Raw genomic sequence first — 14,288 nt, 5'->3', positions numbered from 1 at the left:
GCACACTCTGACTAAAACGACTAATTGATTCTGACTAATGAATTTGGAAACTAACAATCTAATCCAATTATGTATTGGATATACAACTCATTATTCTTACAGCTTTATCACAAACAAGTATTGTTTATTCCAACGTGTATTAATGTTGTGTGTTTAGTAATGTTTCCCTTCTGAGTTTTGCTTCCTCCTGCTATGAGCGAGTTTTTCTTTGCCAGTGTCACTTTTGGCTGTCTCTGTGGAGATGTAGCCATGGATTCTCTGTAAAGCTGATTTCTGTAAAGCTGCTTTGTGACAACACCTGTTGTAGAAGCACTACACAGAACTGAGCTGAATATTCTACAATCAACAACAAATGGCATGAATCACGGTTTTAATCAGAGGTGCTCAAGCTCCCTGTGATCGTGCAGTGGCTGATGTAGAGAAGACACCATTTCTCAGGAGTGGGAGTTTCTCAGATGAAAGGGAGTTTCTCAGAGTAGTGGGAGTTTCCTCTGAATTCCCCCTTGCCTACTGCAGGCAATTAAGATAGCAGTTTCCATGATTATAATGGTTGACATTACAATCCAATCATGCTTTGTTTCCCCAAGAAGAAATAGTCAAGACCCTTTCTACAAATGAATATTCGTCTCAAGATAACTGTCACGTATTGCATATTCCATCGACACTTCATCTACATAATTACGATTCCAATTGAATTATGTTGATTTGTAACCCAACTAAAGTATATGCTCTAATCTCAAGAAACAGAAGATTGAGGTATTATCATGTTTACCCCATCTTAAACATCATTCACACTGTTCTCTCTCCAAACCTCACAAACATACATAGTGTATAAATCCATACAGAATCATCATTAAGTGGGGTGAATGTCTCACCATATCATCCCGCCTGTAGGTTTACCTAGACGACTTCGAGCCACTAATCTCCTATGGAAAGGCAAGACACAGACTGCCATCAGCCTTCTGCAGGACGACGTGCTGGTTGCAGACCCAGGAACCAGGTCCTCTATCCACCACAGCAGAGAGATGCTTGTGCATTGTACATTTCACAGAATGTGTTGTGTTCGACTCCTCCAGCTCTCATTTCCTTTGATGCATTTCTCAAATCATCACTCACATCATTGTTAATTAATCATCGTTAATTAATCACCAAACAATGGATCACGTTTCAAAGCCCACAACATGTGTCTCAAAAGTAAATGCACATGTCAGTGAATTGTTTAGAAATTATTTCAATGAACATGTCAGTGCCATAAGAAAAACAAATCCTTGTATGTTAATAAATGAGACAGAAAAGCTTAGCCATGCCATGCTAAGTTCCTTAAGGTTACTCTTAGTTTTCTAATGCCCAAGATTTTTTCATGATTGAAAATGCACAAGATTGCAATTTGTGTGGCATAAATAATTTTCAACAGTGCCCATTATTGATATGATACATATTTATGGTCTTACTATTTGAGTTTGTTGACAGACCAAATTACACATCACTGCAATACAGAAAACACACTTCACACACTGTACAGAAAACACACTTCACACACAGCCCTTCTAAAGTCAAAGTCAAGATCCACCTAAGAACAATTCATCAGATCTGAAGACATGAATGAAGAGAACCTAGAGGAAATGCACTTGACAGATGAACAAACAAATGTTGAGATGTGTTGTAGTGCAAGACTATTCAACAGAGGACTAATAGATTACATGTTAATCAATGTGACATAAGCAGTTGATGATGTTAGATGCAGCAGACACTTGTACACAGTCAAGCATGTGACTGTATATGTTTGGCTTGGAAGTGCTAAAGTATTTGTGATTCTTTCTAAAGACTGGGAAATGGCTTTAATAAAATGACTAGATGATGTGGAGGTTGAGTGAGCAGATTTGAGAAATGCACCAACACGACTGAGAAAAGCCGTAACATGTTGTGGTGTCTGTGTGCACATGTGCATTAGCGTAATGTATACAACATGTATTTTTTCTAAGGTGTCACTATAGCAACTTGGCTTTCTCTCTGCTGGCCCATGTGCTGGCTGAGAAGGTGGTTGGGGTGAATTACCAGAGCTGGATCACCGACAACATCCTGAACCATCTGGGCATGGAGGACACGGGCTTCCACTTCACCCCTGCCGTGCGCGCTCAGATGGCAGTGGGCGTGTACACCAGCGGCAAGGTGGCGCCATTGTACGACCTGGGCTGGTATAGCCCCTCGGGGCAGATGTTCTCCTCGGCCGCTGACCTGGCCAAGCTGGCCATGGCTCTGCTTGGGGCGTACCACCGCACAGTGCTAGTGCCAGACACCCTCAGGGTCATGCTGACCCCGCTGTTCCACTGTGATAAGTACTACTTCGCCAACCACACTGGGACACCGTGGGAGGTGAACGAGCTGCTCGGCTACGAGCTTGTCCGGAAAGATGGCGACCTGGACGGATATTCCGCCACCTTCTCCCTGCTCCCGCGGCTCAAGCTGGGCTTGGTGGTCTTGATGGCAGGCGCCAGGCCCCAGAACCAGGATGTGGTGGGTAAGGCCTATTCCTACCTCATACCAGCCATGGAAAGGGCCTTTCGAGAAGCCAAGCAGATCCTCAGCCCTCCGCCTAACCCCGCACCATACACCGGGTTCTTCACGTACGCCAACGTCACCTTCTATGAAATCAGAGCAGGCCCAGGAGGAGTTCTTCTCATGCAGCAGTATGGACCTCAGATCGAGGACCTGATTCCCGAGACGTACCGTACAATAAAACTGAATTATTTGATGGAGCGAGTGTTTAAGGTGGTGTTTGAGAGCGAATACCCCTGCATCCTACACATGGGATCTGCATCTGTGTCTCTGGAGGCTCAGGATGGGCAGCTGTTCAATTTCTATATGTTCGACAAAAGGGGGATTTCACACGGGTTTGATGCGCCAGGTCTGAACACATATAACGTGATCCGAATTGCTCGTAGGCCCGTATTTGCCAACTAGAGTCCTAGCAATGAAAATGTTGTTAAGAAAGAGGTTGAACTGCAATGAACTATAATTTGCATAGGGAGAATTTCCTTGCCACTGTCGCCCCAGGCTTGCTCATTAGGGATCTGGACTCATGCAAAAGCTGCTTTGTGACATGTGCTGTAAAAAGTGTTATATAAATAAATTTGACTTTGACTTTGAATATGAACCTTTTTTGAAAATCTTCTACAGGCCCCAGAAGTTGCGCCTTGTATAACATCTTTTTTTTTGTATCTCTTAGTTTTTCTCCTACATGAATAAGTATGTAGATTTGTACAGTTGCCTGATTTTATCCACAATCATATGGATATTTATTAAGCAGACTTTTAAGCTTAATGGTGTCTTGATTTTTAAATGAATATACAGCTGATTTGCCAGCACAGCTAAGGAAGCAAATTTCCAACTGGGTCCTAGCAAGCGGAACAGATCCCCCAGTCCTAGCAAGCGGAACAGATCCCCCAGTCCTAGCGAACGGAACAGATCCCCCAGTCCTAGCAAGCGGAACAGATCCCCCAGTACTAGCAAGCGGAACAGATCCCCCAGTCCTAGCGAACGGAACAGATCCCCCAGTCCTAGCGAACGGAACAGATCCCCATTCCTAGCGAACAGAACAGATCCCCCAGTCCTAGCGAACAGAACAGATCCCCCAGTCCTAGCAAGCGAAACAAATCCCCCAGTCCTAGTGAGCGGAACAGATCCCCAGTCCAAGCGAGCGAGACAGATCCCCCAGTCTTAGCGAGCGGAACAGATCTCCAAGTCCTAGTGAGCGGAACAGACCCCTCAGTCCTAGCGAGCAAGAGAAATCCCCCAGTACTAGCGAGCGAAACAAATCCCCCAGTCCTAGCGAGCGGAACAGATCCCCCAGTCTTAGCGAGCGGAACAGATCCCCAAGTCCTAGCGAGCGAGACAGATCCCCAGTCCTAGCGAGCGGAACAGATCCCCCAGTCCTAACGAACAGAACACATCCCCCAGTCCTAGCGAGCGAGACAGATCCCCCAGTTTTAGCAAACGGAACAGATCCCCAGTCCTAGCGAGCGGAACAGATCCCCCAGTCCTAGCGAGCAAGAGAGATCCCCAGTCCTAGCGAGTGGAACAGATCCCCCAGTCCTAGCAAGTGGTACTATGCGGTTTGGGGCTGAATCTTTCTTTGCATTCATTACATCCACAAGACTGACAAGACAGAACACTGAAAACACTAAACCAGTCATCCCTGAGCCGCTGAGCAGCTCACTGACTGTAACCATAGTCATTAGACCATAGCCCAATTACTGCCTATAGTAAGTTTAGTTTAAGGGGCTTTGCTGTAATATCCAAATTCCTGACATACGTTGACAGTTGTACATACGTTGGTTGTCATTAAACATGCCACTATACATGCTATTCTTGTTATTGTATACAGTATATGCGAATGCTGTTTTATGGTGGTTTATGTGTATGTTTGCATTCAATGAGAACTCTTTAAAAGTAATCACTGATCTCACTATGAAATCATACCACTATATTTCTGAAAACTTGATAGATTAATCTCAGTTGAGTCAGAGTAAATGGCACAAACCACCTTAAATCATTCATGCATTTCATTAAAGTAATGTTTTGTTTTGCTGTTGTTTTGTTTCTCAAAATGTCATGACAGCTCTGTGTAAAGGAGAAATCTGTTGAAAATAGTTTATTTTTTCATACGCTCTGTATATTGTCTATGAAATACAATATATCTGTTTAGGTAATTCTGTAACACTTCAGCAATGGTTCGATGAAACAATGAACACATCAGAAATATACCAAGAAAAACATGTCAGCACGAATGAGGATGTTTATTGAGTTCAAGGGATGCAACCATTTCAATTTATGATTTCAATTAGAAATGTACAGGTAATTTACGTGACATACAAGATATTCTGTGTAGTGATACTTTAACTAACATCGAAGTTTAAGGCAACTGAGAGATGAATTGATTATACTAAATGGGGTTTAGCAGTGCTGGTCATGTGTTTGATGTGTGCTAAGAGGACCTTGATTTATCAAACACATTTAGATTTTATTAACCCTAAATTGTGCCTGCTCAGTCAAGCTGTTACAACTCATTTAAGTTCTTAGAAAATATCTGATATTCACAAAATAGGTTTATTTGTAAGGGCAAATACATTGTTATTTTATGTGTGTGTGTGTGTGTGTGTGTGTGTGTGTGTGTGTGTGTGTGTGTGTACACTACGAACATATGAACAGCTAACATTACTTCATATACTCCAATACTGCACAAGTTTTACAATTCACAAATTTACACATACTACCTAATTTAAAAACCAGCTCATAATCTCTGGGTGCAGTACGGCGGATTCTGTCTTGACATGATTTTCACACAAAATGTTGTGAAAGGTGTTATCTTTCATCAGACATGTAAAGTATTTTGTGTCTTTATCAGGAAGGATCAATGCTTTAAAAGGCTTCCTGCTCCTGCTTACTGCACAGTAAATTTGGTGTGTGTGTGTGTGTGTGTTTCATCAGGGTGTGAGTGATGGTCATATTCTGAGAGTCAGGAGCATCCACACAGGAACGGCTCAGGAGATTGAGAGTCGCCACGGTTCAACACTGATTCACTGTGTCTTTGATGACGATGATGACGATGATGTTGATTTGACCTCATGCCTTTTAGGAGTTGCTCTTTTCACTCTTAAAAGCTCAATTTGGCACGTCAAACCAAAACGTACATCTCTTAAGCCAGCATTCACCCATACCATAAAACTCCACCAGATCCCACAGATGATTCAGAAAGAAAAGATTTTGCCAAAACATGTTATGCACTCAGGTCACCTCGTTCGTTGTTTTCCTGTGTGGCCCTGTTTTCCCCCACGTCCTTGGCTGAGAGCGTCCTTGCGAGCTGAAGGCTGGTAATGCTCCGTTCGAGTGTTCTTGATGAGAGTAAGAGTCAGACAGCCTTGCTGTCCCTTTCATTTCCTTGGAATAGAGACCTAAAGTAAGACTCTCTTTTGCTACCAAGGCAACTAAAGTCCATTAGAGTGACACATGCTTCATCGATGAAAGCAATTCAGCCTCTTTTCCCAGTGTATTCATTAAACTGATTTATTTCTTATTTTGTCAGAATCAGTTAAAAGGGCACATAATCTTTTTCCATGTAATGTAATTGTTGTACTCTTTTGTCAGCTACTTGTTGTCAGCTACTACTTGGATCAAACCTGACCTTAGGAAATTCTGCTCATAATATCATTACCATATTAATGAGAACACTCTGTAAAAGTGCATGATTAAAACACAAGAGGGATAAAGAGATGTCAGTAAACCGAAATGGTTTGTGACTTAAACAGGCAACAAACCTTCATTTGTTTTTTGCCGTGTTTTAAATGAAACAATCCAAATAACACATCAGTCCTTTTTTGCACAAACATTAATATTCCTGTCCACAAAGAGTCATACAATACTTACTATTATGTATCCTTGCAACACCATTATGAGCTACACATGAATAAATGGTAATAGGCTATTAGAATGAGAATGTGCTTGAACGCACCATTACCAGCGAGTGGTGTTTGAGAACACTAAAACACTCGAGACACCAGAGTGTTTCCTGTTGCTCACAGGTGCTCAAAAGAGGTTTGCTGGCGAAGAGAGCGGCCTCTCCCTGGCTGGCAGGTGGACGCCCACCATGAAGTGTGCGGCGTGTCACATGAACGTGGTCTCCAGCTCCTGTTCCCACTCCCTGCTGTAGATAACAGCGGGGTGAGAGTCCGTCTGACCCCTGACCCGGGTTTGTGTGTTGGTGGCTGTGGCCGGCGGGGCCTTGCGGAAGGACGGCCTGTTACTGTAGGGAGGCGAGGTGCTGGAATCCCGACTGCTGCACACAAGCTCGAGGAATCGCTCTCGGAAGCGGGTGGAGAGCAGGTTGTAGATGATGGGGTTGACAGCAGAGCTGAGGTAGAAGAGGACACCGGAGAGGATGTGCACGTACTCAAAGACGTTGTGCATGTGGTCGGTCCACTGCGTGACGAAACTCCACAAGAGGCGGTCGATGTGGAACGGAGCCCAGCAGATCGCAAAGACCAGCACAACCACCGCTGCAACCAGAGAAAAGAGACATCAGAGAATCACATGTGAGAGGCCCGCACGTGAGAGGCCCGCACGTGAGAGGAGGCCGGAAGGGGAGGGCATGTGAGGGACAAAATAAGGTACATTAATATTCCAGCCATTCCTAGAAACATGTTTTTTTTTCTTCTAGTTTTAGCTTTCGACTCTAAAAACGTGTTGTCAAAGACACTTGCTGATCAGTGTGGTGTAAAGACTCGTGAGATTCAGACACGCTCCAATGGTCCACATGCCCTCTGAGCCATGTCAAAAGAAAACTCCATCTAGCACTGACGTAGCACTCACTCACAGCCTATATTATACAGTAGATACATATATGGACACACTGAGGTATGGCGAGAAGGAGAGGAATGTTCACAGCATACAGATCTAGCACTTAAACCACACAAGGAAATCATTATTTTTCCCAGTATTGATACTTTCTTCACATGTTCTTTGAGCAACCATTTTACCATTTACGTTGTGATAGTCTTTGGTTCAATAGTTGATAAAATAACAGGCTTGTTATCTGGAGATGTGCCCATCTCCAAAAATAGGACCTTGACAGTAAGTCAGTTTAATGTGTCTATTTCATGTTTATGCGTTTAAACATATGTAACCCCAGTTCAATGATCAAGTGTTCTGTGATGTCTAAAAGCCTATTCAATCCCGAAGAGTGCAATTTCTTACATGACAAGTAATATACTGCAGTTATTTGGTTGCAATTTCTCCTCAAACTAGCTGCCTCAGTAGAATATGAGGGAAGATATTAGAAAATCTCCTGTCTGAAATAATTCCAATTAGAATTAGAATCCATTTCAGAATTTCATTTAGTACAATAGGATGTGTGCACAGAAGTCAAATTAGCACACTTACCCATGGGGTTAGCTGGTGTTTCAGCTAGCTCCAAAACACTTGTACATGCTGTTAAAATGGTCAGAGGACAGCGTCAGCCTTCGTACATTATGCTATATGAATGGTACTGTATGACCGGGAAACTAGAATGTGCTACAAGCAACATGGTGGCTTGGTGGTTAGCATGTTTGCCGCTCAGCACTGGGGGCAATTCTCTATATGAGTGACGTGTCCATGTTATATCTGTGTCTGTGTCTGTTTTCTTTGGCGTCTCCGGTTTCCTCCTCCCACAGGCCACCAAAAACATGGAGGTTAGGTAAACTGGCTTTCCCCTGAGTGTACATGTGTCTGCATGTCTCCAACAATCTGAGTGTGTGTGCATGAATGTGTGTGTGTGTGTGTGCTTGTATGCCCAGTGGTGGATGGTGCCCTGTCACTAGGGTCTGTCCTCTCTCTCCCCTTCCTTCATCCCATTCAGTCCCCCAGGGGGCTGTGACTTCTGCTGGAGAGCATGTTGTGTGCAATTGGCTGCTGCTTCTTGCCGGTGTGTGATTGGTTGTGTAAGTCTTGTACCTGAGTTAAATAAATTGTAAAGCGACCTTGGGTATCTTGAAAGGCGCTATATAAATCGAACATTCATTCATTTCAAATTACATCGGGTCATCCACCAAAGTGAATATACATCAGCTTTCAGCCTAAGGTTGACTAGTCAAACCACTGGAAATGCAGCTGGTGCAAAAATGATGGCACCCCAGCGGCCCTGCATGTTCAGAGCTGTAGCATCGATTGAGGGCAGCAGACCATAGAGACACCTCACTAAAACGGCATCCAGAGCACACATTTTACCCTGAGGGTAATACTGTCACACTGGCACTATCAAATCACTAACATATGTCCCTGTTTGACACACGGGGACGCCATAGCCTAGTGACTCACCTAGCATCTTGGTGACTTGTCTCCTGCGACTGCTTTCCACCTGAATCTTCCAGCTGGGATGGGCATTGTGGTTCTTCTTGGGATTCCTGCCCTGTTGCCGATGTTCCCTCCCCAGCCTCAGCCCGATCACCAGGTACAGCCCGCTGATCACCACCATGGGCACAAAGTAGAAGAGCACGGTGGTCACCTGGATAACAACGTTGTAGATCCACTGTGGTTTGAGAAGGTTGCAGGTGGCTGACTCTAACACCTTCTCGGGCAGGTAGTGGTAGTGGAGACCATGGAGAGAGGTATTGGGAATGGCGCAGACCAAGGACATGGCCCACACCCCACCGATGACCCTCTGGGCGTGCTTGTTGGTAATGGCGTAGCGGGTCTTCAGAGGATGGACAACAGCCACGTACCGCTCGATGCTCAGAACTGTGACATTAAGCACTGACGCGAAGCAAACGGTCTCAAACAAGAAGACCTTAAAGCTGCAGATGCCCTCGCCGAAAGGGAACGGGTAGTTCTGCCACAGGTCGTATATCTCCAGGGGCATACCGAACAGGAGGACCAGCAGGTCAGACACGGCCAGACTGAAGAGGTACAGGTTGGTGGGAGTCCGCATCTTCCTGTGCTTGGTGATCACAGTACAAGTGAGAAGGTTCCCCACCACCCCAGTGACGAAAATAAAGACATATGTCAGAGTGACTGGGAGGAAGAAGGGGGATCTCCTTGGCCCAAGAAGCCTTAAGAGAACGTCGTCGAGCGTCAGCAGCTGGCATTGTCCACTGCTGTTGCCACTGTGGTTGAAAGGGGTGACGTTGCACAGAGCAAGGCCAAATTCTGATCCGTTCAGAAAAGGATCACAAAAGCAGTTTAAGGACATTGCTTAGGAGGAGATCCACAAGATTCTACTCATGAAACAAATCCTTGGAAGTTGCTATAAAAACCAATGGCTATGGTTTTTGGGTTTCATTCTCAGTATAATGAAGCCTATGGAAAACAGATTGAACAGAATTAACTTATTTACCACAATATGTCTACAAAGCAACAATAATCATTTGTGTTCAGAATATACACCTGCATCACACCACTGATCTCTCACAGACTTAACAAAAAACAGAAAGACTATGAATAATAGTATTCTGAGTTCCTCACAGATTACCACTGGGACATAACACTCTAAAATTCTGATCTCCCATAGCTCAGGAGACAGGGTTCACAGCCCTAAAAGACTGGAAGAAGCAAACCTGAGTGTAGATCCAGATCTTAGTGTAGATACAGACCTAAGTGTAGATGCAGACCTGATTATAGATACTGACCTGAGTGTAGATGCAGACCTGAGTGTAGATACAAATCTGAGTGTAGATACAAATCTGAGTGTAGATGCAGACCTGGGTGTAGATGTAGACCTGGGTGTAGATACAGACCCGAATGTAGATACAGATCTGAGTGTAGATACAAATCTGAGTGTAGATACAGATCTGAGTGTAGATGCAGACTTGAGTGTAGATGCAGACCTGAGTGTAGATACAAATCTGAGTGTAGATACAAATCTGAGTGTAGATGCAGACCTGGATGTAGATACAGACCCGAATGTAGATACAGATCTGAGTGTAGATACAAATCTGAGTGTAGATACAGATCTGAGTGTAGATGCAGACTTGAGTGTAGATACAAATCTGAGTGTAGATACAGATCTGAGTGTAGATACAGATCTGAGTGTAGATACAGACCTGAGTGTAGATACAGACCTGGGTGTAGATACAGACCTGAGTGTAGATACAGATCTGAGTGTAGATGCAGACCTGAATGTAGATACAGATCTGAGTGTAGATGCAGACCTGAATGTAGATACAGATCTGAGTGTAGATGCAGACCTGAATGTAGATACAGATCTGAGTGTAGATGCAGACTTGAGTGTAGATACAAATCTGAGTGTAGATACAGATCTGAGTGTAGATACAGATCTGAGTGTAGATACAAATCTGAGTGTAGATAAAGATCTGAGTGTAGATACAGACCTGAGTGTAGATACAGACCTGGGTGTAGATACAGACCTGAGTGTAGATACAGATCTGAGTGTAGATGCAGACCTGAATGTAGATACAGATCTGAGTGTAGATGCAGACCTGAATGTAGATACAGATCTGAGTGTAGATGCAGACCTGAGTGTAGATACAGATCTGAGTGTAGATACAGACCCAAGTGTAGATACAGATCTGAGTGTAGATGCAGACCTGAATTCTGTGTTGTGTGTGTGTGAGTGCTGGGTTACTGAGAGGGCTCTCTTAAGGGCTGAGAAGACCTACTGTAGCTGGAACTACATTGGTCAAGTATTTGTAAACAAGGAAAACAAATTTTAAATGAATCATTACATTGAATGGAAGCCTCTGTGTGGATTCAAATACAGAAGCTATGTGCAAAACTGAGTAGTTCATCCACACTCAATTCTCATGTAACTTTTAGTTTGTCAACTCACCTTGTTGTTTAAGTCATTTTAAAGTTTCAGCTACATCAGTGATATTTAATAAAACCATCACTGGGAGATAAATGTGTACAGAGGCCATTTCTTCATCAGATGTGTTCTTTCATCAGACGTGTTCTGCTCACACTCACGTTTAAAAATAAATATTCAGGCAGAACATATGAGATTTATATCCACATTTGTGTGTCTGCTTCAGACACACTAGCACAATACCTAGTGTCACTACTGTACCAAAAACTATCCTACATCGTCTGTCTTTAGCATCTCTCTTACAGCGCATATGACTGGAGTATTCATCTTTTATTTGTTACCACAGATCACTAAGGTCCTAATACGACCATGTGTCATTCCTCTGGTGACATTTGAATTATATGATATACACAGTCCTTTTCCTGTATCAGTGTTCAGGGTCATACCAAACTTTGGGTTAAGGAAATGGCTGTTTTATTAGTTTTCTCTCATCTGTTGGCTGTTTAATTTGTTATATTTCAAAAACACTGGATATGAAGCTTCTTTTTAAAATTATTATTATTATTATTTTATTTTTTTTTTTTTTAATTATTTTACAAGTGAACCATATTTCATCACCCTAATAGAATGACACAGTAGCAGGCACATCAAAGCCTGCTGGTCGCTGGGGTGTGATTGGTGCCAAGTGTCATCACGGTGGGGGTTGTTCAGTGGGGGGCGTAGAGCACTAGAGGCGCGTGAAATCAGGCTGCCTGCTCAAACCACACTGAACAATACATTCAGTCGAGATTTCCTACAGCTGAAATACACGCAGGTGTTAATAATGGTCTCTCATTATTAAATACCAAAAACCGTCAGTACAGTAGATGAACTGCTGCAGTTTGCCTTACATTGGCTAAGATGACCTAAACTTTTTTTAGGATTTTAATGTTACTAGGTTTAGTGGTATCTCTGTAATAAAGTCACAAATAATCTAACTGAAATGACTATTTCGGTACCTCCCACCGAAACACAACTCACAGGATTACTGCCATCGGCTGCTCTACACTATTACATTTCTGTCTCATAATGAGACACCGACATCATACAATCGTTTCAACTCCCCGCGTGGAGAACCAAATCGCGTGAGCTACAGAAGTACTGATTTCCCACTGGAAATAGAAGCGTTGTCAGCGTGGAGAAAAATACACTGTCACAACAAAAGGCTTTATCTTTCACAAACAACATATTTAACTTTTCAACAAACTAACACTAGATATTCGTATAGATTATTTAAAAGACACGCACCTCTTCCACGTTGTCCAAAGCCACGAATCGCATCCCATCCTAAATTAAATAATAAACACCTAGCAAAATGCTTAACTTTTTTTCTGTCCAGTTGTCTTTAAAACGGCATTAGACCACGATGAGTTGATGAACGAAACACAGCAGGTGATGCGCACAGATGAGTAAAATAATGGTCCCGCTCGCAAATAGTGATCTCGCGTGCAGTTTTAGTGCGGCTGTGATCGGCGTGCCACATGCGCGCGCTCCAGACCTCCCGCTGACTGGATAACAGGCGCGCGCTCTCCGCCTCCTTTTTACCTTAAGCGTTCTGCTTTGGTGTGGGAATTGCTAAAATATATAAATAAAATCTGGCAAACTAAAATAATGAAATATTTGTGCATAAAATTAATAGTGATATTTCCATAAAATCAAATACTTTCTTTGTGCGTTTCCTGTGAGGCTTCAAAAAGTACAAATCTTTTTTTACATCACTACAGGAGGACGTGCGAGCGCTTACAGCATTACTTCTGGTTCCAGAAGCTAGCATTTTATCTGGTGTTTTAATAGGAGAAAACAACTTGTGAATGAACAAAAACGGTCTTTGATAATCAGTGGTGTACAGTGTTGCCATAGTTACTTTGAAACAGTAATCCGACTACTGACTACTGACTACTTCTTTAAAAAGTAACTCAGTTAAGTTACTGACTACTTGCTTTTAAAAGTAACTAAGTTAGATTACTTTTAGTTACTTTCAGCAGAGGCTGATCCCCCGCCCCTATAACATGAAAATGACTACCAGTTCTGCCAATACTCACTTTATTGACATGTATTTTAACCGGAACATCAAAAATGACACTGGCATTTGTAAACTTTTTCTTGAAATAGGCTTACATGTTTTTTAAATAAATAAATAAGACAGTCTTTCTGTTCAACTCCGCCCACTTACAGGGTTGCCAACTGTCACGCATTGAGACACACGCATTTGACTGTCTTCACACGCTTACGCCACACTTCCGATATCTCACGCCGAAAAAAAAATCCAGTTTATTTACCTCTGATCCACATCTATGATTCAATGAGTTACTAGTTCGATCTGGCGCCAACCACCGGCGATCGATCGATCGCGATATAATACTGAATTTAGTCAATTTTACACCCCGCCCGGTAACAATTTACGTTCGCCGCCAAGCCCCGGTTTTTTTTTTTTTTTTTCAGGTTTGACGTTGTGTTTTTGAAAGTAGACAGCACTCTGTCGCCAGGACAGCGTGTACAACGGACCTTAATGTTGTCTTCCTTAGCCGAAATAAAATCAAAATAATGCCTGTATTTCCAGCTGCTAAAGGCGAACCTCTCCTTCCATCTGACTTTGGCGCCGCAGAGCAGAGATGACGTAACCGCGTAAGAAACGTGTAGCCAAAAAATAAGAATGAATAAATATAACCTACGTTCCCCCGAAATGCAGAAATAGTAACGCACGATGTTTTAGATAAGTAACTTTAATCTGACTACTAGTTTTTAAATAGTAGTTGCGTTAGACTACTCGTTACTGAAAAAAGTAGTCCGACTACAGTAACGCGTTACTAAGTAACGTTACCGGCATCACTGGTGGTGTAGTCCTAAAAAAATAAGTGAGGGGTCGACTTGGGTGTGGCGGGATGGCGAGTGTAAGTTGTTGGGGGGGGGCAGTTGTTGAACACAAATTAAGTATTATATCGCAATCGATCGATCG

General features: G+C 43.0%; 2 protein-coding genes across 3 annotated transcripts in view; one reads left to right on the top strand and one right to left on the bottom strand.

Annotated features, from left to right (window-relative positions):
- lactbl1b (lactamase, beta-like 1b) overlaps positions 1-2,961 on the top strand; it is an 8,031-nt gene extending 5,070 nt beyond the window's left edge. The window contains exons 5-6 of the mRNA XM_077007695.1: positions 895-1,000; positions 1,983-2,961. Coding sequence (XP_076863810.1) covers positions 895-1,000; positions 1,983-2,961 — 1,085 coding nt within the window. The remainder of the gene's footprint in view (positions 1-894; positions 1,001-1,982) is intronic.
- Positions 2,962-4,809: 1,848 nt separating this feature from the next.
- On the bottom strand, positions 4,810-12,798 carry nmur3 (neuromedin U receptor 3). 2 transcript variants are annotated; one of them, XM_077007696.1, is made up of 3 exons: positions 12,581-12,798; positions 8,851-9,828; positions 4,810-7,052 (listed from the first exon to the last, which is right to left on the bottom strand). In XM_077007696.1, exons 2-3 carry the CDS (start codon positions 9,719-9,721, stop codon positions 6,661-6,663), a joined length of 1,263 nt encoding a protein of 420 aa, XP_076863811.1. In that variant the 5' UTR covers positions 9,722-9,828; positions 12,581-12,798; the 3' UTR covers positions 4,810-6,660. The 2 variants fall into 2 exon arrangements, with proteins under 2 accessions (XP_076863811.1, XP_076863812.1); XM_077007697.1 differs by lacking the exon at positions 12,581-12,798 and adding an exon at positions 10,158-10,257.
- Positions 12,799-14,288: the final 1,490 nt, after the last annotated feature.

This window comes from Brachyhypopomus gauderio, chromosome 1 (assembly GCF_052324685.1).
Source record: "Brachyhypopomus gauderio isolate BG-103 chromosome 1, BGAUD_0.2, whole genome shotgun sequence".
Classification (NCBI taxonomy): domain Eukaryota; kingdom Metazoa; phylum Chordata; class Actinopteri; order Gymnotiformes; family Hypopomidae; genus Brachyhypopomus; species Brachyhypopomus gauderio.
The sequence above is the reverse complement of the archived record's forward strand: the minus strand, read 5'-3'. Positions and strand labels throughout refer to the sequence as shown.